Below are 25901 nucleotides of genomic sequence, written 5' to 3' on the forward strand. Positions count from 1 at the left end.
ACCAAAACAAAAACAATCCAATCAAAAAATGGACAGAGGACCTGAACAGATACTTCTCCCTAGAGGACATACAAATGGCCAACAAATATTTGAAAAGATGCTCAACATCGCTAGCTATTAGGGAAATGCAAATTAAAACCACAATGAGATACCATCTCATACCTGTTAGAATAGCTATAATCAACAGGACAAGTAATAACAACTGTTGGAGAGGATGTAGAGAAAAAGGAACCCTCATACACTGCTGGTGGGACTGCAACTTGGTACAGCCAATATGGAAAACAGTATGGAGGGTCCTCAAAAAACTGATTTTATGGATTTTGATCTACCATAAAATCCAGCAATCCCTCTACTGAGTATTTAACCCAAAGACTTGAAAACCCATATATGGAAAGATATTTGCACACTGATGATCATAGCAGCATTATTCACAGTGACCAGGACATGGAAGCAACCAAAGTGTCCTATGATAGATAATTAGCTAAAGAAGCTGTGGTACAGCTAATATTCCATATATACAATGGAATATTACTCAGGCATAAGAAGAGATGAAATACTGCCTTTTGCGACAACATGGACGGACCTCGAGATAATCATGCTAAATGAAATAAGCCAGACAGAAAAAGTTAAAAACCACATAATATCATTTATATGTGGGATATAAACCTAGAAGTAACAAATGAATAGGACAAACAAACAGAGACTCAGGAACATGGACAATAGACTAGTGATTACCAAAGAGTAGGGGGTAGGAGGAGGGGGAAGGCAGACAGGGTAAAAGGGGACAGAAAGAAATTTCACACAGTGTAAATATATATATGCTTATTGTTAAAGTGTACAGCTGAAACTTATTGGATTTCTTTAACCAATATCACCATAAAAAAATAAATAAATGAAAATCTACCAAGTATCTTGAATCAACCTCAGGTTATAAAATATTTATAATTGTGCCTCCCATGGAAGCCATGCAACAGAAAGCTCTGAATCTAAAGTTGGTTGTTTGTCATCAGAGTAGCTAAGCCTCATGTATAACTCATCAATATCCATGTACAAATGCAGGATTATATCTTCCAAGTCAGTTAGGGAAGGACAGTGTCAGCATCCTTCTAAAAAGATCTGCTGTTTCAGAAATTGAGTACTCAGTAAAAGCGTAGTAGTAGTACAAGCCAGGTCTTGACCTCTATTAGGTTTCTGTCCTTAGTGTGGTTAGCTGCAATCACAGGGGACACTTATGTCATCTGACTTAATGAGATAATATATTTATAAATATATTTAGTTACATATTATAAAACAGCCGAGATGCCCTGAATTACAAACCACATTAAAGGACAACTAATAACCTTCTTACTCTAATCATGTATAACTCATAATCAAAATTAATAACGTGTTTGTTTTTTCGTTTTTTTTTTTTTTTTTTGGTGAAGCAACCCTAGGTTGACCTCACAGATTACAAGGACCTTGTCAGCTTACAATCCCTTATTTTTTTTTATTTTTTATGCCTTTAGCACCTGGTCTTCCTAGGTGGTCTCCCATCCAAGTACTAATCAGGCCCGACACTGCTTAGCTTCTGAGATAAGATGGGATCAGGCTTGTTCAGGGTGGCATGGCCGTAGACATTTATAACAAAAAAATTAATAACATTTTCAACCACTGTAACATTTGAAAGTTAGCACCTATGAAAAAATGCATGTTGGGGTTTATTGAGGATTCCAAAATAGTTTTAACAAATAAAGTTCAAGAAAATCTTATCCATTGCATTAATATTATTCTGGGCATCTTTTTGGTGTATTATCTCATTTAATTCTCCTAACAACCTTGTAAATAAGGCAGTAAGATCCTTGTTTTATAGAAGAGGACTTGTAGCCACAAAGAAGCGACTTGTTCCAGAACAAATTGCTGTTGCTCCTAGAGCTAGGATTTTGAAGTTTAAGACAGTCACCATTATGTCAAAATATGTGTAATTAATTGAAATCTACTGCTCTCAATTCATGACTGATTGATCTTCCTCTCTTTTTATCACATGCTTAAATTTTGTAGAACTTACAAAATTGAAGTGTATAGAATAATTAAAGTGTTATTATTACCTTTGATATCATCTGAGATACTCTAAGAATTTTATATATTTGGTAAATGTTTTTCATTTCAGTAAAGATAGTAATGTTATTTATCACCTTTTTATACACAGCAATTGCAAACTAATTTCTGAATATGAAGAACAAAGGAGATGTGAAGAGTCTTCTCAGAATAGCAATCCAGGTAATACTTCTGATAGTTCCTTACTCTTGGTGGTTTTACTATAAAAGGAAGGAAGTTTTACAAATGAAAGAGAAGTGAAAAAAAAATAATGTTGAAATTACATGTTTATTTTCGTTCTTAATTAATTTCTTAATAGTCTAGCTTCTGAATGATTAAAGAAGATAATCGTATGTATTTAAAATCAGAGATGCAAATATGTGAAAAGAAATTCATTTATTTAGTCTTGACTGCTAGAATCCTATATATCTTTGTGTAAATAAATAAAAAAAAAATTTTTAAGTTACTGTATTGTATGTTTCCTCTTTAATCACCATGCAACAAATTGGACTTGTTATAAAAATGAGTCTTTTGCAGAATTTTTACAGCAAATGCATCACATTTAGCAAATTAACATCTGTTATTATATAGTGATTTGCCTCACTAAAAATGTGATTAAAACTAGGAACTCAACAATACCTTCTCAGTACCACAAACAAATGGCAAACAAATAGAACCACAAAACTTAGCCAGTGTACAGCAATCCCAATGAGATTGATTTTAAAAGATATCTAATGATAGTATAGAAGTCAGAAAAGCAATAGCTCATTGAAAAGCATAGATTATTTTACATATTTTAATAACAAAGTCTCACATGATATTATTACCTTCATTCCTTGAATGGCCAGTGGGTAAGGGGCCAACACTAGTTACTGCAGGGATTCACTGGAGTTTTGAGCAGAAGTGTGAGAAGATTAAATTTGATTCAGACACTCTGGTATGGTGTAAAGCAGGGATCAGCAAGCTTTTTCTGTAAAGGTCCTGATTTTAGGCCATTTGGTCTCTGTCATTTCTAATCAAATCTGCCATTAGAATGTGAAAGCAGTTACAGACAATATGTGGTGACAGAAAGTGAGTGAATAGGCATGACTGTGTTCCAGTGAGGCTTTATTTACAGATAGCAGGTTGGATGTGACCTGTGGTTTTCTGTCCTCTCACAGAAAAGAGAGGTTGAACGAAAACACATAGACAGGCCGACAAAGGGAGCTTTTGCTTCCTTCTACTAGCATCGATACATTATCAAGTTGTCACTCATCCATGCTGAAATTTAAAAAAGGTTAAGAAGCTCAGTTTATTCCATTTAAAATGCTGGTCTTTTTCTAGAGTTATGTCTTTCTCATTTGTGTTGCTGAAAATAATCATATTCATTTAAGAAATAGCAATAATAGTTGGTGTTTCCTTTTTTTCCTGTGAAAATCATCTGTTAAGAGCTTGTATTTGACTACGGTAGTGGCATTGGCAAAATGAAGCAGAGACAGAAAAGAGGTACAGTTAATAAAATTTAGAGATGATGGAATGTAAAAAGTTAGCAGGGAGAGAGAAATCTAAGGTGATTCATAGGTGATTGAGTAGCATTTCACTTGGACATGAAGAATGAGAAGGACTTGTCAGATGAACAAGAAGAGCAGCAGGTCAACAGGGAAGACAAGGACGTTTTTCAATATACCTGTTAAGTTTGATGGGATATCCATAGATGACTCATCTCACATTTTGGATATAATTTTTTTTATCTTGTTGCCTTGTTTAGTCAACTTCTGCCTTTTAATAGATGAGGCGTGTTTTTAGTTTTATAAGAAATTGAAAAAATATTAGAAACAAAAAGAATAATACCATCAGTAGTATATTATTATACTATATATGTAAATGCTGATTAATATTGTAGCTTGTTTCACATTATTCTCTGACATCTTTGTTTTATTTATCTTGTTTATATCTTTATTTAAATAGAAATAGAATTACAGGAATCTCCAAAACAAGTACCTAGAAAATCAACTTCAAGTACAGGTAATCTGTGAAATAACCTTCTGACTCTAATCATGTATAACTCATAACCCAAATAATAAAAAATTTATATAATTTAATTTTGTTTGAGGTTTCTAAAACCACACCTAGGTTTGGTTATTCACTAGAAAACTTGACAGGATTCAGTATATAGCTGTACTCATGGCTTCGATTTATTACAGTGAGAATCAGGGTAAATCGGAAAGAGAAGAAGTGTATGGGACAAAGTCTGGAGGAAACCAGGCTCAAGCTTTTAGGAGTCCTCTCTCTACGGAGTTCCCAGGATGCGCTTAATTCCACCCATGTCCAATCCTGACACCAAAAGTGAGACATTGTCTACCAGGACTAGAGTCTTACTGGGCTCATTGCCTGAGGTTTTATGGCACACTAGTCACATAGGCATCCTCCCCCTAGCATCGACCAAAATTCCAGACTCCCCAAAGAAAGTAGGTGCTCAGCATGAACCACGTTGTTTCTACAGGCAGTCGAGGCCCAGTGAGCCACTCTTGTCAGTTAAGGAGTGGTGGAACCCTCCCTCAACCAGGTTCCCAGGCACCGATCATGGGTGAGCCATTCAAACGGGATATCTGAGGATAGCAGTCTTCGGCCAGAAAGTGTCTCTTTCCTATGTTTTGCCATGCTGCAGAGTGCAGTACGTATAGACCACGTTTCCTGAATAGGGCTTTTCATCCTAAACTGAACAGGCTTGACTAAAGAGGTAGAGAAAGTGCAATGTGTTACAGCACAATAAGTATACTCTCCCCTAAATGTTCTTCATGGCAGAAGTCCAGAGAAATCATGCTACTGAAGTTGACATTGTTAGTTTATGATACTGATTCTACTAATGATACCATATTCTGTCAGTTTGCTTCAGTTTGGTTAGGATTATCATCATTGTAAGTATTGAATTTGGAAAAACCCATTCCATTATGTGTGTGTGTGTGTGTGTGTGAGTGTGTGTGTATGTGTGTGTGTGTGTGTGTTTTATTTATTTATTTTTAACATTTTATTTTTTTAATTTTTTCCCCGGTCCACCTCCCCTCTGGTAACCACTAGTCGATTGTCCATCTCCATGAGTCTCTGTTTGTTTGTCCTATTCATTTGTTGCTTTTAGGTTTATATCCCACATATAAGTGATATCAAGTGATTTTCAACCTTTTCTGTCTGGCTTATTTTGCTTAGTATGATTATTTCAAGGTCCATCCATGTTGTTGCAAATGGCAGTATTTCATCACTTCCTATGGCTGAGTAATATTCCCCATTCCATTTTTCTTACATTTGACATATATAAAGGAGAAGAAGTAAAAATTAATATAGTAATTATCTGTCAATAGTATCATTAATATTTATTCAAAAATAGTCTTCAGGTGTGGTCTCAAAGGTATACCTCTTAACAAAGTATCAGTCTGATACTTTTATAGTCATGTATTTTTCTATTCTTGATTTCAAATGTATTTTAATTTTTTTTCTTTAATAGGGAATGAGAGTTCTGAAGAAGACTCTGTAAGCAGGTAGAATTTTATGGATTTTTAAAAATTATATGTTTTCTAGGGGAATTCAGAGTAAAGGAAGTTACACTTGTTGGGTATTCTATTGTGGGATAAACACTACATCTGTGCTTGATATTTGTTACTGCATAGTGTCATCACAATGAGTTTGCAAAGTAGCTATGCTATTATAGCCTGTTTTTTTTTTTTTTTTTATCAATTACGCAATTGTGGGTCAGGGCTGTTGATTCACTGACCTGTGATTCCATAGTGAACAAGTGGTGGGCCCCTGATTTGGTCTTCAGCTTGCTTTGCTCCCAAATCCATCATCTTGTCCCTCAGCCTATACTGATAAGTTCTTTTGCAGCACTGGCATTAATATACAGATTCAAGTTGTATCATCTCAGAAAGTCTTCAACTTAATTACATGTTCAGAGAGTCAAATTTAGTTATGTGTTGACGCTGACTTAGAGTCTTCCCACAAAACCCAGTTAGTCTAAGTATTTATCTTAGTATACTGGACAGCTGAAGTGGTAACTAGGGCAAATCTCAGTCAGCTATGGCCACAGAACCCTAGGTTTTACATAAGCAAGGCCTAATCAGGCAAGTCTTTTTTAAGTGTAATGATGTCTAGTCTTCTTGAGGTGAATTATTACTCTGTAAGTGAAGAATATCTATGTATAGATCGTACTATGTTAATAAGTTCAGTATCTATCTAGAGGCTATTTGTAATTGACTTCTCTACTTACTGTCTTCCCAGTCTGGTTTTTTCCTCGGGCTAGTATCTCTGCTTACTTCTGTGAAGTTTCTTCTCTTTTTTTCTCTAGAACCTTATTTTCTTATTCTATGAGATTTCTTTTTTGATTGAGAATAATTATTTATTAGTCATGAGTTAATGAAAATGAGTGCACATCAACCTTTTTATTTATTTGAAAACAAACACCCAACTTCCTGCAAAAGATAACTAAGAAAATTTATTTTGGCTAAGTAACTCGTCTTTAAGGGTAGAAAGTATTTTTATTATCTCTTTGATATTTAGAATAATGCAATTGTTCAAGATTCTTTCCCAAATTATTCTTTTCTCAGAAATGACAGCTAGAGAGAAACACTTATTCTGCATTGTCATAGATCATTTTAGATGTTTTCCTTCAGTAGAGTGAATCCTCGATGAAGGGAATTTACCACGTTGATCTCACTCTTCAACCACTGTCTTTACCAGTGTGGTTTTGGCTACATCTTTGGGTGAATTCACTGAGCTTCCTGATCCAGAGCCCTTTGATTTAGAGCATGAGTTTCCATCTCCACCTAACAGGCATAGTAGGTCTCCATTTCTTTTTCCAGGAGGACCTGGATATCCAGGAGCTGCTCGTAGCCCAGTTTCTGGCCCTCGGTCTCAGTTCTGACCTGGTGCGGCTGCTCCTCCAGGGCCCGGCTCTGAGCCTGGATCTGGGCCGGATCTGGGCCGACTGTGCACAGTCGTTGCCTAGGTCTCTGACAAGGAGCGCTCCAGGGAGTGTTTCACTGCCAGGAGGGACCGCAGCGCCATCTCCAGGAGCTATAGAGTGCGCTTCATTTCTGTCAGCTGTGTCCTGGCAGAGGTGGCTGCGCTAGTGTCCTTGAAGATCTGCCGCTGCGTCGTGAGACTCTTCTCGTTGGACAGGGCCTTGAGTCCCATTGGTTCTGCTTTTGATTTTTTACCCTCTCTGCTCGTCTTGTTGTTTCTTTCATTCCGTTATTTTTTTCCACTTCTGCCAGCTAAGAATTCTTCATTTTCTACAGACTCAAAAGCATACCGAATTTCAGAAATTTGAGGAATCTTAGCAATTAATTAATCAAAACACCCTATAGTACATCAACCTGTGTGTAATATCCTGGCCTAGTGGTTTTTCACATGGAGAATCTGAAACTCAAAGAGATTAAAGTGATTTATTCGGATACAGTAAGCGACAGAAATAAGATTTTAAAACCTCAGGTTTCTAAGCCCAGGATTCTTCTTTCTTTATCAACCTGCAGGTGAGCTTTTTAATATTAGCAAAGTGGGGACAGTAGGTCTAGTGAACACAGTGGAAGAGGGTAGGAATGAATTAGCAGGAAAATCCAAGTTTCCAGAGCAACAGCACTGGGTTAGGATAGGAATAAGGACTTTAGAAAAGACATCAGAGATCAGATTAGGTAAAAGAGGTCAGAATATTGGCATTTATGACAAGTTAAAGATAAATTACAAAAAGGAAAGACATAGGATGTAAGGAGTGGCCTAGCAAGACAGATTAAAATAAAGGGTTCAAGGGAATCCTGAACAGGTTGCTGCTTTTTGGCTTGTTTTTGTATCCGAGGAAATAGAAAAATTCATTTCCATCAAAAGATATCAAATAATTTGAGACACTGGAAAAGATTCTCTTTAGAGCACATAGGAATGTGATATCATCTACCTGCATCTTGATTTACAGAGTGCGGCAGAGATATCCATTAGTCCTAGGGGATTGGAGGTTGCTGAACTACTTAGATCCATGGACCAAGGCAGGCGTCTCCTCACTTCCACCTCTTTCCTAATTCGCTTATGTCCTTCCCATGTACATGGGGGGTTGTGCAAGCTTGGGACTGACCGTCAAATCAGTAATGGAGTTGGGTAGCTGGAAATATGCTTGTGTAAGGGGTGGATGACTAAGACTCTATTTAGCTTATTTTCCAGAAGGAAGGAAATAGAGAGCTCCTGCTCTTGGTCATTCAAGTCCATCATTTTTTTCAGGCGTCTGTGCCTTCAGAGGCTGCAAATTTACGGGTTGGAGATTGCCATGGAGCCCTGTGGAAGAGGGATCTGGGAGTGGGAAGGGTAACAGCATATACATTTGTTCTTTGACTTTGTTACATTTAACTTTCCACCATTTCAAACATTTCAGGAAACTCTGCACTGTCTGAGTGTAAAAGGAGGGAATGGGATCACCTCATATAGTTAGTGGTTTTCATGCTAAAGAACCAAGGCTGCGATTTTTGACTGGCAGGGACAAACAATGGAGAAGGGGTATTGGTTTAGGTCATCCAATTTGTTCTAATTCAGGTTACAGAAGTTACATCAACTATTATCTCAATTTGCAATTCGGGCTTCAGGACTTTTAGTGAAACCAATGTAATCTCAGGCTTGGACAATAATTGGATGTCTTTTTTGTAAGGGAACTGAGTGTATGTCTTCATAGAATATTTCGTAGGTGGGAAGAGGTGGAGGCAGAAATAGATAACAAAGTGTTTTTTAAAACACAGGTTAAATTTAATTATATCAAGAACCTTTATTTAATGCACAGGTAGCTTATTATTCACCTCTTTTTATTGTTGTTCTTTAAAGAAATGAACAAACTTACTTATTTTGTTGTATACTTTTATCTAAACACTTTCCAGAAAACCTGGCCTTGATGATTCATGGCCTGAATCAGAGGACGAAGACTTCGGTTTTGCTTCCAAGGTAAAATGCTCCTGCATGAAGATAATTTTCCTGCTGTGCATTTAGTTTTGTGTAATACTTACTCTTAAAATTTAGTAGTGTTCTACCTAACATTGGTTGTGATAGGTAAAATAGAAAATTGGTCAGAGGAAACCATTTTATAAAAATATCACTAGTTGTGTGTGTACATGTGTGTTTGTTTACTTTAGTAAGTCCCGAAAGTGAGGGCTGAAGTTAAGAATTGGTTAAAAAAAAACATGGTGATAAAAAAATTATATTTGGGGAAAATTTTTCTCACCATGTTGGAGATATAATATTTAGTCAGCAACAAGAATTTTTAATGCGACTTTTAAATTATACTATCTTGACTTTTATAATACTCATATCTAAATAAAATTTTATTAAAATTATATTTATTGGATCTACGGCCATGCTACCATGAACAAGCCCGATCTCGTCTGACCTCAGAAGCTAAGCAGGGTCGGGCCTGGTTAGTACTTGAATAGGAGACCACCTAGGAAGACCAGATGCTGTAGGCATAAAAAAAATTAAAAAATAAAAAATAAGGGATTGTAAGCTGACAAGGTCAAATAAATAAATAAATAAATAAATAAATAAATAAATAAATAAATAAATAAATAAATAAAATGACAGCACTCTATAAAGCTATCTATATAGAAAAAAATTGTATTTATTGGGAGGACATTGGTTCAAATTATATGTTTTAAGTGTACAATTCAATAACACATCATTTGTATATGCATTGTATGTTCATCACCCAGAGTCAGATCTTTCATGGATCCAATTACGAATTGTAATAATCATAAGAATGTCTTAGTGCCTTCAGTTCCAAAATGATGTAGCATACAGTGCAGAGTTTGTTTGTTTGTTTATCTTCACATTTTTTATGTTGGTGTAACACAGTTAAATTTAGAAATTTAAGTTCTCTTTCACTAAATCTATGTTACAAAGAGATATAATAAAATATGTAAAACAGTGGCTTTTTATAATATATTCCTATTAATACTGATGTATTACTGATATAAATATATATATACTGAAATTATTTCTCCACATACATTTTGTAATTATGCTTTTCTCTCTTTTTATCTTAAACTTGTAGTTGATCTACTGTCTCATTTTTTTCTCTGTCTCCTCTCAACTTTTAATTTTTTGATTTCTAGCCTAATTTATTTTTACAGAAAACATTTCTTCAGTGACTGTTTTCAGTCCATCTCTCTCTGTCAACATTGTCAATATATGTGGTCAGGGTTTTCTACTTAGTATGTGCGTGGCTTTAATTCATGAATCTTTGCCCCACAAGTTTCTACTCTTTTCTCTCTTTTTTGGAAGAAAATGAATACAAACAATCATTTGTTTTTAGCTGTTTGACAGACAGAATGTTAATTATAATGAAAATGTCTGATATACATGAGGATCTTGATCTCTATTCATTAAATGAGAAAATAAATTTTAAGCTGCAACACTAAAAATATCCAGAAATTATTCTGTAGAAATTCTTTTTAAAATATTTATTGTGTGACTCCTTTTATATAAAATATGCAGAATAAATTAATCCATAGAGACAAGGAACAGATAAGCGATTGCCTGGGGCTGATGGTTGCAAGAATGGGGTGTGACCGTTTAATGGCAATGGGGTTTCTTTTGGGGCAAAAAAATATATTTTGGAATTAGAGAAGATGGTTACACAACATTTAGGATGTACTAAATGATACTGAAGTTTTAACTTTAAAATGATTAATTTTATTATTTGTGGACTTATTCATTTCATATTACTCATGAGGAATTTTATTAACTTTGGTATTCATGATTGTTAAACCTAACCTGAAAATTCTTTCATATCTAGAACTCAGACACCCTGGTCACATGAGTTTTTAGTCTCTTTCTTCACTCAGCCTTGCTTGATAATCTTAGATCTATTGGAAGAGTCTTAAATCTTCAACTGAGATAACTGGGATAAGTATAGTTTTATTAGGTTTTTAACACAAGATGTTTTTCTGCAATCTTTATCTACCAAGCTAAATACAACAGATGGGAAATTAGAGCTATTAGTGTGCTGTTCATGGGGGAGTGAGAAACCATGTGTATTTTTAAATAGAGATTCATATTTCTTTAATGCAACATAGCAGTACTTAAAAAAGTCTCGTAATTCTCTTAGCATCTCTCTTCTAGAATTTAAAACCTGGCCTTTAACATTAATTTTTAATAAAGAATCTTCTTGTAGTATTGTGACTTGGTGTTTGACAACTAATGTTTTTCATTAAGCTTAAGATGCTTCTTACTATAATATCCCAGAAATAAACATTTGCCTATATCCATAAAAGAGTATTTTATATTGTTGAAACAGAATTTGAAATATATTTTTGAAAAATTGAATTTCATGTTTATAGTCTCTGCTCTTACTTTCATTTTCAAAATTTCACAAGTTCTGTGTAGGTTTGCATTGCTTAATTGTATCAGTTTAGTATATGTTACAAATATCTATCTTCTTAACATCCTACGCTTTTCCTGAGTAAGGTCACCTAGTCCTACTCCAAATGTGTTTATCCAGAACTTTCTTCTAAGTCCTCTGGGTGCTTCCAATTTGATATGTCCCAAACTGAAGACATTGCCCCTGGCACTTTCCGTTTTGCTAACTTTTGTAATCTCCTCTGTCATCTGTTTTCCCCATCCTAGTAAATCCACCACTGAAATACTGAAGCATGAAAAATCCTGGACTTCAGCCTTCCCTGAAATTATCATATCCAGTCAGTCACCAAGTTTAATATATTCTTCCTGCTTACCGATGTTACATCTTATTGTAATTCCCTTTCTCACCTTCATTTTTGAAACAGTAGCCTCTAGGTTTACTTCACTTATATTCATGTTTACATTGTAGCCAAAGTGACTGTTGTAAAATATGTTTGTAATGATATAACTCCTCTGCATATTTAGTGGCTCTCCATTACCTGAGGGTGAAACTCATATGCCAACATGACACTTGCTTTGTTCGCTGTGGCTGTGACTCTCCAGTTTTCTCTCTCCATCCCATTCCCCGTGTTCCAGTCTTACCAAATTATTTTGATGCCCTCACTTGCTTGTTGCCCTCACTTGTTGTCTTATACTTCTTGTTGTGCTCATGCTTCCCTTTCATGCCCTTCATACTCTCTCTCTGCATTTATTTTTCATGATACAATCTTTGAGGCATTTCCTGAGCTTCCCAGGTACAAATTACTGATGTCTCTTTTGTGCCCTACTGTACTTTATTCACTTCAGTTATAGAAATAGCAAATGTACTTTTCTATGCTTACTGTTTTCATATATCTCTACCCCCTACTACAGTAAAGAACAAAATCTTTTATTTATATTTCTAGAATCTCGGGTGAGTGCCTGTGATTTGATAAACATAATAAATGTTTGTTGTCTTCCTGACTGAATGAGTGAGTGAGTGAACAAGTCAATGAATATCTAAAGTTGGGTTATTGTTTTGTTTTGTTTCTATAGAAAGAAGATACAAAGCTAGCATTTGGAAACAAAGAAAATAGTATGTATATTAATGAAAGCGCTCCACGAAAGCCAACAAATAAGGACAATCTGACTTATGTTGATGGAGCACGTAAAAATAATACAAGTGGTAATTTAGCAAATATCTATATATTTTTTTCTCTGCTTACATGCTGGTCAAACAAATCTGAAGAGTGTAGATGCAAATATGAGATCCATTTCCTTTAAGTATATATATATATATACATATATATTTTTTTTTTGCTCTCATTCTTCAACAGTATCCCAACTACTACCAACTTTTTCTTCTTGCATAAATTCAACACTCTGAAATATTTTTGTTATTACTCTTATTTTATTAAAGTATTAATGAATGGAAATAGACATATATGTATTTAAAACTCATAGTAATAAGTGTTCACATTAATGTGTCTGTAACTACATTTTATAGTTAAAATGTCGGCATTAGAATTAGGAGAAGAGGAAGATGTAGAATCACCTTTGGATCCTGAGGTACTGTCTATTATTATTATTATTATTATTATTATTATTAATTATTATTATTTTAAACATCAGCATTGAGTGATGTTAATACATATAAGGCATGCTTTGACTTTACTTTCTCATGTCTGCGTTTGCTCATATAATTTCTCCTATGTTTTTTAAGCTATTAATAGAATAACTATGTGCTAAATATAATAATACTACATTGTACAGTTCTGCTCATTTGCAAGATTCCCTTAATGAAATCAGTATACTATAGTATAAGAAACTGAGGCTTCAAAGTTTAAGGAATCGGTTTGAGTTCTGTAGTTACATTTATCTACAAACTAAAAACTGATTTCCTGTCAACCTATGACCATATGTATGATTCTATGGTATGTATGAGTGTGTTAAATTTCTAATTAGATTCAGAGAAAAAACAGCTTAGATTGTAGTATTATTTATAACGTGGAACTTGAAAAAACAATACCTGGGACATTGAAGTTTTATTTATTTAGATTGTCAAGTAGATCTGCAAAGGATATTTCCAAAGAAGGAATAGTATGGTGAATAGTGATAGATATGTAAGACTATACTAACAACAATTTGGTTCATGAAGTTTTGATAAGTAACCATGGTTTTGGACAGTTCAGATAGCATGCATTGAGTACCTTTATGGCAACTATATTTGTAATATAAGTGTAAAGTAACGATAAGCTAATCTACGGAGACAGCTGTAGCATAATCTCTTAGTTATAGGCATCTGATACCTAATGGTACAAACACTGCCTTTGAAGTCTAAGAACATGCTAGTATCCTGGATAAGTGACTTCCTAGCTATGAGATGTTGGGAAAACTTGTTTTAATTTGTTGCAATGTCAGTGACCTCATTCATAATAGGATATTAATTTCTACCTTTCTAGTAGATGTAGTGAACAAATGTGGTAACAATGTAAAAGCAATTTGTAAATGTTAAAGGGTCCTATGAAAATGGAAGATACAGTGATCACAGTGTATTTAGTGATTTACTGACTATCTAGAACATTTTTATGTACCCGAAAGACAATAAAATGGCAATAGTTTCAAGAAAATATTTCAAGAAAATATTGGGAAAGCTGGAATGAGCATGTAGATTTCTAATTTGGGGGATGTTATATTTCAGTAGACAGTTACTGGATATATCCTGTGGACATGTAGTCCTTTAGTACTTGAGGCCTTCTAGATAAGATCTTAAATGTTTTGACCTGAAGTAAATTTCTGTTATCAAATACCAACACTGTGCTGGACAGTTAGGTACTCAATCAGAAGTTAATGGGTTAGGCTGTAGTGGCAGGAGGTAAAAAACAAGTAAACAACAATTCATTATAGTCACTATATGTGCTTCCTATAAAGAAAATTGAGAATGTTAAATTAGAGAATACTGGGAGAGTTTATAATTGGTATGGGACTGGGGATGGAGTTGAGGTGTTCAGAAAAGATTATAATGACTGTGACCAAAGCTGCCAAGTGATGCATGAGAAGGAGCCAGTCATGTGAATGTCTCCAAGAGGGACATTCTGGACAGAGAGAACAATGGATCAAGATACCGTAGTATCTTGGAATGACCAGGAAGCAGGAAGTGGAGTAACCACCATTATACCATTTGTATTATCATTGTTGCATATAAGAAAGAAATTAAAAATGCATAATATGTGCCTGGCACACTTTAGATGGTTAATAAATAAATGTTGCTATTCTTCTCTTATTAAGCTTACAAAACTTTTTAGAAGAGTTATATAACTATGTAAATTTTTTTGCTATTATTTAACATAATTTTGAGAAGGGTTTTATTTACTGCTTTGCCATTTTATTCAATCACTTGTTTATTCAACAATCTTATCAAACATTTTCAAAATAATAATTAGCTTTTTCCAAGTCCTCATTAATACAGTAGGTTCTACAATCTTGGTGAAGAATGCAAAGTAGAGTTAGGTGTTTGAAGATTGTTTCTTGTTGAAATGTACATACAAATCAGTATTTACTCTGCCATCCACTCACAATTTACGTTCAGTAGACAAATGAAGACAAAAAACAGGCTGATCTGGAGGGCATAATATGAGCTTTTCTATTTAAATGTTCTGGTTTTCAATATATGCTTCTCTTGTTTTTAAGTCTAACTGCTTTTAATGTAGGAAATTCAGATATTTTATGATAAAAGGATTAGAAAATCTTCATGCATCTCATTATGGATATAAATTTTAACAGAGTTTTTCTGCAAGTCTACCACAGAAGCATATTGATCATTTCTCTGGAGCTGCAAATGGAACAGGAAAAAAGATACTGAATGAACAAGTAGAAGGTAAGACTGCATTTTGTAAAAAAAAAACTCATTTGACAGTGTTGATTTAAAACATGAAGTTTGATAAAGTCTAACAGTGAACAAAAATCACTTATTATATTTATTGTAAAGAAAAAATGAGGTGAAAAAGAGATCAGTTGTATGTCTTATCAGAAAATAGAAAAGAAGAAAATAATTAAAGATGGAATGAAGAATGAGAAAGACGGAAATTTTAGGGAGTAAAGGAAGGAAAAAAGCAGATATATGTAGTAGAAAATGGTAAAATAATTATTTCGAAAAGAGAAGAGCAGATGATTTAAAATGTGAGAATATAAAGTGAGTTTCCAGTACCAGCACTTGTCAGAGAAGACAGTAAAGTGTACCCATTCTTACTCTTTTTCGTCACTGGTGGAAAAGACATGAAACAATAGAAATTATAGAAGTAAGATATTATAGCTTACAGAGAACAAAGAAAAATTATGGGAACAATCCACAAAAAGAATGGATAAAGGAAAGAATCTAGACCATAGGCCTAGAAATTTTGAAGCAGATAGGGGATAGTGAACAGAAAGAGGGAAGAAAGGTGTCAGCTAGGTAATTTTGGAGTTGATGAGGAATTTTGAGAGACCTCACTTTAGTTGCCTTAGTATATTTGCACTGAAACAGAAGATGAGATCATTGCTGCTCCAGAGAACACTGAAAGCAGTAGGGAGTGCAAGAACTGGGGTCAGCTATAGCTACTCACTTATTCTCCTCATGAGAACGTTAGGTTAGAAAATATTGAGAGAGTTTATAGTTATTCAGTCCCCAAAGACATGTGTTAAATTGTTATTTGTTACTCAAATTAGTTTAATTTGAATATAGAAGCACTGGCTGTTTTTTTTTTTTTTAAGGTAGCTAATTTCTTGACAAAATAGGTATAAACATCCTTTAATCTTTTAAAGCCTAACATGATATACCAAGCCCAACTAATTTTGAAAACAAAAGAAATTACATAGTTCATTTCCTTAGAGCTAAAATTATTTTCAGTAAATATTACAGTGATTTTGAAACATAAAAGGTTTTTTAATAATATTTTTTATTTTTAAATTATAGTTGGCATACAATATTATATTAGTTTCAGGTGTACAACATAGTGATAAGACATCTATATAAGGCATGAGGTGATCACCCCAATAAATCTAGGACCCCTCTGACACTGTACATAGTTATTATAATATTATTGACTATATTCTTTATACTATACTTTATATCTCTATGACTTTTGTAACTGCCTATTTGTACTTTTTAACCCCTTCTCCCTTTTTCACCAACCCCCCAACCACTCCTATAAGTAACTATTATTTTACAAATGTATATCCAAGCTGAGTAAATAAAAACACTTACTCTATTGTTATGAATTATGCATTCAACTAAATTTTTATTATACCCATGTACTTGCTAAATTACAGGACCAAGTGAAAGCCATTATAAATACTTGAGCATAATGGTATAAATGATTCTGATGTTTTGCATTAAGGATATGCCATCACATGATCATTTTGTCCCACTGATCCTATCAAGGGCATGATTTGTTCCTCTAATGAACGTTCACTGTTCTCCCCAATAATCAGCAAGTTGACATTGGTGTATGCACACTTTTCTAGTTTAGCTATAGTCATTTGAAACAAAATGTTTTCAAATCTCAATGCTGTTTTGTTAAACCAATATTTCTATTATTTCTTTGGTATTTATAGTAGATTCATATTTCAATCTTGTTGCTGTCCTAACACTCTCTCCCCTCAAAAAAGAAAACACTAACACATATGTGGTCATTTCCAAAGCCAAATATAAAGTTTCAGCTCCCTATCAAGACTAGGTGAATGTATAGTTGGTTTTCATATTTACCTGTAATCGAATATATGCCCCTTTGCTTTTTAGATTCTCCTGAAAGATATTCTCACTTGAAGGTAATAACTTCTATACTTTTTATCTTGAATTATTAAGCATACCTTGTATGAAATGTACATTATTTTTTAATCATCTTTTTTTCAAAACCCATTCAGCCTATCGTTGAAGTGAAAGATCCTGTTCCTAACAAAGCAGTAGAAATGAAGGCTGCACAAACATCCAGATCAGGTAAACTTTGTAAAACAATTTTAACTCTGGAAAAGAGTACAGAACAATGTATGACATGCATAATCTTTTTATTTTTAATTTTTTAGCAATTAGTAGAAGGACATGACATGAATAATGTAAATATCATTTGTTGTATTTATTTTTTTAAAAAGATATTTTCAAATGGAAGAAAAAAACTTTTAATGTAACCTTTAACTCTGAAATTTCTAGTTTCATTTCAATAACCTAATTTTTCTATTTTGAAATCCCTGTACTTATTAAGGATACCCAGAGTCTGATTACTAGACTCTAAATTTTTTCCAGTGTTTTAAAATGCTTATTTGAATTCTGACCTTCACCTAGAGTAAAGCTTCAGTTGCTAACATGTTAATTGTTTTTTAACTTAATTCCTTTTAATGTTGTTGCATTGGTGAGCTTAAGCCAGCTAGATGTTCTGATTAGCAGACTGTGTTGTGGGTGTGTGTATGTGCGTGTTTATGGTGTTTTTGATTATTAAAAATGAGAGAAATATTCTGACATCAGAAGCATGATGACATGAGGAGTCCCCTTCTTCTCTCCCTTTGTAATTACAAAAAACTGAACAGCTACAATCCAAGGTAAAATACCCAGAGTAGCACACAAAGACGTCTTAAAACTCTGCATATCAGAGCATCTAAAGATGTGAAAATCAGGTGAGCAAGGGAGAAGGAAAGGGAATTGAGCAAAGATGGTACTGTGGTCACAGCCCTGAGCTCCCACCAGGACACAGGGAGAGGTAGGGAATTTGGTGGTGATACGCACTTTCTGTAGTCCTGAACATTCCCACCTGAGTTATCAGCATATTCCACATGGCAGAGCCCAGAAACCAGGACAGAAACCATGTTCGACATAGAATACAGAGGCTGACAGCCGTATTTTAGCAACCACCATGGCCAGGCAGAAAGCTAAGCATGGAGCATGGTCACCTACCCCAATCCTCATGGAGTTCACCTCTTCATACCCTCCCAGAGCTACCAGCTAGTGCCCGAGGAAACTGCAGCACCAAGTATAAGAAAGAGTAGGGATCCTGGTACCCCAGGCACTGAGACACACACTGCAGCTGGTCCTAGCAACAGAAGTGAAGATGTAGAGAAAAGGCAGCTGAAACATGGAAGGCAGCAGAATTGAAAGGAAAAGAGCAACAGATGCACAGGCAACCTCTTTCAACCCACACCACCACCACCTACCTATAGGTTTCTTTGGGAGAAGATAGCGCAGCACTATATCTGGCTCCTTGGGCAGTACTGTGACTTCACGGGCTCTTCAGAGGCTCAGATCCCATCATTATCACATTCACCCACAGGGGTTGAGTTCCTGGACCATGACAACCTGGTCACAGAAAGGACACACACCTCCCCAGGGAATAAAGGACTTTTGTTTGCTTGCTTGTTTTTTACCACAAAAGAGAGACTCCAGAGGCCTGGACAGTGCAGGAAGAGTGCGTGCTGCCTACTAGAAAACAAAAGAAGAATCTCTTCTTATCAATCTGCTAAAGAGAGACCACTATAAATAATAATAGTTATTTTTTAAAAGCAGAATACATTCCCATAAATACCTAGGTGCTGAAAACTTTATCAAATATCATGAACCACCAAGGTGATAAGGCAGCTCAGAAAGAAAATTAAAAATCTCCAGAAAGTAAACCTAAAGATATAGAAATTGTGACTTAAATGACAGAGAACTCAAGACTGCACTTTTGAAAAAATTCAAGGAGATGTAAGAAAGGTCTGATAGGCAGTTCAATGAACATGAAATAAAAATTGATGAACAACATAAATACTGTACCAAACAGATTGAAACTCAAAAAAGAACCAAAAAAAATTCTAAAGCTGAAGTGTTTAATAAAACAGATGAAAAATGAAACAGCAAGCTTAGGAAATGGAGATGATCAAATAGAGGAAAGAATTTGTGATATCAAAGACAGAATTCTGGATGTGATGCAGATGGAAAAAGAGAGAGACTTGAGACAAAATAAATAAATAAAAAATAAAAGAACTTTACAAGAACTACCTGACTCTCAACAGAAAAAGCAGTATAAGACTAATGAGTATACCAGAAGGAGAACAGAGGGAGAAGGGTACTGAAACCTTTTCAAACAAATAGTTGATGAGAACTTCCCAAATCTATGAAATGACCTCGATCCAAGAAGATAATAGAATACGTAATTGTGTCAGTTTAAAAAGGCTCTCTCCAAGACTTATTGATAGGGAAAATTTACCAGCCAAGAATACTATATCCAACAAAATTGTCCTTTAGATCTAAAGAAGAAATAAAGAACTTTCCAGACATGCAAGCTAAGGACATTTTCCACCACAAGGACTGCATTATAGGAAGTACTGAAGGTGGTCAATCTACTTGAAACAAAATAACGAAACACACGGAACTCTAATTAAGATGACTTACAGGCAGACATAAACAGGAAATTGCAAAGCATACTAAGAACAGGTCATTATAAACTTAAATATTACATAATGGTTTAGGATCAAAAAATCATTTTAAAAAGAGAAGAAGACAACAGCTATTGCACCTCAAAAACAAACAGCACAAAATAGAAATAATTTGAAACAAACAAACAAAAAAAACAAAAAAGAGAGAGAGTGCAGGTATGAAAGGGAGTAGAGATAAGATGCTTACAGAAAAAAAAAGTTCTACTGTATATATGAAACTTTTTATATAAACTTAATGGTAACCACACACTCACCAAAAAAATCCACATAACATAAACAGGAGAGAACAGAGTGGGGAGAATCATGGAATACCGCCAAATTAAAATAACAAACACAAGTTCAAAGAAACAATGGAGAAACTGGGATACCAGGACACAAAAGATAAAATGGCTATGAAAAAAACTCATATTTCAATAATCATCAATAAAAATCCACGGAATAGCACATTGGATTAAAAAAAAATGCATTACACTACCATCAAGAGACACATCTCAGCTGGAAGGACAAATTTACACTCATAGTAAAAGGGTGGAAAATGACACTCCAAGCATATGGCATCCAGAAAAAAAGTTGGCATAGCCATAATTATCTCTTACAAAATAAACTTCGAGATAAAAAAGGTAACAAGAACAAAGATGGATACTTCATAATGACGAAGGGGACAAAACATCAAAGACATAACATTAATTAATATATATGCTCCCAATCAGGGAGCACCAATATATATAAAGCAACTACTAACAGAACAAAAGAGAGAAACTGATGAAAACACCATTATCTTGGTGCATATAAGAATACAACCGTCAGCTATGAATAGATCGTCCAAACAGAAGATCAATATGGAAATATCAACCTTAAATTACACATTAGACCAATTGGACATAATTGACCTTTACAGAGTCTTTCATCCGAAAACATCAGATTAAATATTCTTCTCTCGTGCAAATGGAACATTCTTAAGGATGGACCAGATGTTGGGACACAGAATTAGCTTTAACAAATTTCAGAAGAGTGAAATCATACCAAGCATATTCTCGAACCATAATTCTTTGAAAGTGGAGATCAGCTGTAAAGAGAAAATAAGAAAATATGCAAACATGTGGAGAATAAACAACATGCTACTATAGGAAGACTGGGTCATAGAAGAAATAAAAGAAGAGTTGAAGAGATACATAGAAACAAATGAGAAGAAAAATACAACATATCAATACTTTTGGATACAGCAAAAGCAGTAATAAGATGGAAATTCATATCATTACAGGCCTATCTCAAGAAACAAGAAAGATATCAATTAAACAACTTAACATTACATTTTAAAAACAATCAAAAAAAGAACAAATATCGTCCAAAGTTGGCAGAAGGAAGAAAATAATAAAAATTAGAGGATAATTAAATGAAATTGAGAAAAGAAGATGGTAAAAAACATTAATGCAACAAAGAGTTGGTTCCTTGAAAAGATCAATATAATTTACAAACCCCTGGTGGACTCACTAAGGCAAAAAGAGAAAGGACACAATTAACAAAATCAAAACAAAAGTGGAGACATTACAACAGATACCACTGATATAGAAATGGTCATACAAGAATCCTATGAAGTATGACATGCCATGAAATTCAATATCCTAGAAGAATGGACAAGTTCTTAGAAATATACAGCCTTCCGAGACTAAATCACAAAGAACTGGAAAATCTGAATAGTCTGATCAACAGTATAGAAATTGAAGCAATCATTAAAACCTCCCAAAAAGTAAAAGCCCAGGACCAAATGGCTTCACTAGTGAATTCTACCAAATATTCAAGGATTCTTTAATACCTGTTCTCTATAAATCAAAAAGAGGCAATACTTCCTAACTCATTTTTTGAGGCCAACATTACCCTGACACCAAAACCTGGTAAAGATAACATACACACACACAACAACAACAACAACAACAACAACACTCTAATGAATACAGATTCAAAAATAAAAATCAAACTACTAAGAAGTTAAATAGCATAAGACGTTGAAAAGATTATACATCACGATCAAGTAAACTTCATTCCAGAGTCACAAATTGATCAATGTGATACACCAGAGAAATAAAATAAAGGATTAAAATCATATGATTACATCAGGAGATGCAGAAAAAGTAATTCACAAGATACAGCATTTATTTATGATTAAAATCTTAATAAAATGGGTAGAGATGAAGAGTACCTCAACATAATAAAGTCTATATATGACAAAACCTCAGCTACCGTTATACTAAATTTTGAAAAACTAAAAGTCTTCTCTTTAAGATCAGGAATTTAACAAGTCTGTCTGCTAGCACCACTATTATTCAAGATAGTGTTGGAAGTCCTAGCTAGAGCAATCAGGCAAGAGAAATAAAAGGCATTCAATATGGGAATGACACAATTCTCTACATAGAAAACTCTAAAGACTTTACTAAAAAAACTATTAGAAACAATGCTCAAATACAGCCAAGTTACAGGATACAAAATTGATGTACAAAAATTCATAGCATTCTTATACATTAAGAATGAATGATTAGAAAAAGAAATGAAAAAAAAAACAGTTCCAATTGTGACAAAAAGAATAAAATACCTAGGAATAAACGTTACGAAGTATGTGAAGGACCTGTATACTGAAAACTATAAGATATTCTTCAAATAAATTGAAGAAGACACAAAGAAATAGAAAGATATTCTGTGTTCATAGATTGGCAGAATCAGCACAGTTAAAATGACCTTATTATCCAAAGCAATATGCAGATTTAATGCAATCCCCTTCAAAATCCCAATGGCATTTTAAAAGAAATAGAACGATAAAGCATCAGATTTGTATGAAATCACAAAAGACCCTGAAGAGCTAAAGCAACCCTGAAGAAAATGATCAAGACCAGAGGTATCACTGCCTGACTTCAAATTAGATTACAAAGTGACAGTAATCAAAACCGCAAGGTATTGGTGGAAAAACAGACACACAGACCAATGGAATAAAATTGAGATTCCAGAAATAAACTCTAATGTAAATGGACAAATAATTTTTGACAAAGGAGCCATATATCTACAATAAAGAAAAGAAAGCCTCTGAAGTAAATGGTATTGGGAATGTTGGAAAGCCACATGCTAAAGAATGAAACTAGACTGCTATCTTTTGACATCCACCAAATTGAACTCAAAATGAACCTAAGACCTAAATATAAGACCTGAAACAATAAATTGCATAGAAAAAACATAAGTATTAAACAAATGGAACTTTGACCCAGAGAAGACTTTATGAATTTGACCTCCAAGGCAAAGGGAGTAAAGCCAAAATAAACGAATGGGACTATATCAAAATAAAAGCTTCTGCACTTCAAAAGAAGCCATCAATAAATCAAAGGAAACCAAGTGAATGAATGAAGATATTTGCAAAGCAAACAAACAAACAGAAAAACCTGATATGGGCTATATTCAAAATATACAAATAATTCATAAAACAAAAAAAAATCCAATTAAAAAATGGGTAGAGGACCTGAACAGATACTTCTCCAGAAAGACATACAAATGGCCAATTGACGTATAAAGAATTTGTTCAACATCACTAGCTATTAGGAAAATACAAATCAAAACCACAATGAGATACCACATTACAGCTATTAGAATATATATTATCAGTAGGACAAGTAACAACAAGTGCTGGAGAAGTTGTGGGAAAAAAGGAATCCTCATACACTGCTGGTGGGAATGCAAATTGGTACAGCCACTACGGAAAACAGTAAGGAGGTTCCTCAAATAAGAGTAGAATTACCATAGAATCCAGCAATCCCTCTTCTGGGTATCGCACAAAAATTTGAAAAAATTTTTCTGTGAAAATTGATACACCCCAATGTTTATAGAAGCCTTATTCACTGTGTCCAAGATGTTGAAACAACCAAGGTGCCTTTCTATAGATGATTGGATAAAGAAGATGTGAGATAGATAGATGATAGATAGATATAGATAGATAGATAGATAGATAGATAGATAGATAGATAGATAGATAGATAGATAGGTAGGTAGATAGATAGATAGATAGATAGATAGATAGATAGATAACAATGGAATATATATATAACACAATGGAATATATATATATTACAATGGATAAGCCATAAGAAAATGTGACATACTGCTATTTGCTAAAACATGGATGAATCTTGAGATTATCAGGTTAAGCAAAATATGACAGAAAAAGTTGAGAACTATATGATTTCATTCATATGTGGGATATAAAACTGAAAGTAACAGACAAACAAGACAGACAGAGACTCATGAACACGGTTTTGTGGTTACCTGAAGGGAGGAGAGAAGTGGGGAGGTAGATAAGGAAAAAGGGATCAAATATATGGTGACAAGAGGAAATTTAACTTTGGTTGGTGAACACACAATGCAATATACATATGAAGTATATTTGAATCGTACACTGAAAACTTACATAAATTTATTAACCAATGCCATCCCAATAAATTTAATACAAATATATTAAAAATAATATTTTTTTATTTTTAGAGTAGTTTTAGGTTCACAGCAAAATTGTGCAGAAAATACAGAGAGTTCCCATAAACCCCATATTACAATACACACACAGTCTCCTTTATTGATGACAGCCTGCACCAGAAAGGTACATGTATTCCAATAAACCTGCATTGACTCGTCATTATCACCCAAAGTCCATAGTTTACATCAGAGTTCACTCTTGGAGGTTTGACAAATGAATGACATGTATCCATGATTACAATATCATATAAAATAGTTTCACTGCCCTAGAAATCCTGTGCTCAGCTTATCCAGCACTCCCTTCTTCCCAATCCTCTGGAACACACTGATCTTTTACTGTCTCCATTGTATTGCCTTTTCCTGAATGTCCTATAGTAGGAATTACACACTGGATATCTCTTTGAATCTTTAAAAAAGTAAAATTCCAAAGTTATTGAATGTAGCTGTTTAAGATATTCTTTGTCCTTTGTGGGGTTTTATTTATGTTGATCTTCCTCAGTATAGGATCTGAGGACATAGGCCTTACAAGCTAAAAAAGCATGATTTCTATAGACATTTGCCACATAATGGAGATAGGGGCTGAGAAAAATGACATCATGCACAACTGTGCAGCTCTAACAGTTTGGACCCTCCTGCCCCGTGAGGTGGGTCCAGATGGACTTTCTAGCAATAGAAAAAAACAGATATAAGGGTTTTTCCTTTATAAAACTGGAATCACAAAGTCTTTTATGCTTATTTTGCAACTGGAAACAGGGCCAGAAAGCATTTGTTTCCTATTTTGCTGTGCTGCAGAGTATTGTACCAATAGTACTGTATTTTCTGGATAAGGTGTTTCATCCGAAACTGAAGTCTTGACTGAAGACGTAGAGAAGGTGCACTGTGTTAAAGCACAATAAGTATACTCTCTTCTAACTGCTCTTCATGACAGAAGTCCAGAAAAATGATAATATTTAAGTTTGACATTGTTAGTTTATGATACTGATTGTACTAATGATACCATATTCTGTCAGTTTGATTCAGTTTGATTAGGATTCTCATCGTGATAAATAGCAGTTCACTTGTAAGTATTGAATTATGAAAAACCCATTCTGTTTTTCTTGCATTTAATATATATTGAAAGGAGGAGAAGTAAAAGTTGTTATTAATTGTCAGTCAATCAATAGTATTCTTAATATTTATTTATTCTAGGATAGTCTTCAGGCTTGATCCCAAATGAATACCTCTTAACATAACATCAGTGTGATACTTTTTATAGTCCTGTATTTTTCTGTTTTTGATTTCAAACCTATTTTCCTTTTTTGTTTAATAGTGGGTGAGAATTCTGAAGAAGACTCTATAAGCAGGTAGGATTTTAAGAATTTTTTAAAATTATATGCTAACTAAAAGAATGAAGAGAAAAGAAACTAACATTAGTTGAGTATTCTATTCTGAGCTAGACCCTATATTTTGTGCTTAACGTATATTATCTTATATAGATATCACAATTTTTTTTATTAATTAGACAACTGTGGTTCAGG

At 34.0% G+C, this 25901-nt stretch overlaps 1 protein-coding gene and 2 pseudogenes across 1 annotated transcript in view; 2 read left to right on the forward strand and 1 right to left on the reverse strand.

The window, feature by feature from the left end:
• The window catches only part of LOC102879118 (ankyrin repeat domain-containing protein 26), a 104436-nt gene that overhangs the window by 12476 nt on the left and 66059 nt on the right, over positions 1–25901 (forward strand). The window contains 3 exon segments of the mRNA XM_025040540.1: positions 2186–2256; positions 5552–5585; positions 8943–9015. Of these exon segments, the coding sequence (XP_024896308.1) occupies positions 2186–2256; positions 5552–5585; positions 8943–9015 (178 nt within the window).
• Positions 1497–1615, reverse strand: LOC112471891 (annotated as a pseudogene).
• On the forward strand, positions 9415–9533 carry LOC112471884 (annotated as a pseudogene).

The sequence above is a fragment of the Pteropus alecto genome, unplaced genomic scaffold, assembly GCF_000325575.1.
Source record: "Pteropus alecto unplaced genomic scaffold, ASM32557v1 scaffold29, whole genome shotgun sequence".
NCBI classification, from domain to species: domain Eukaryota; kingdom Metazoa; phylum Chordata; class Mammalia; order Chiroptera; family Pteropodidae; genus Pteropus; species Pteropus alecto.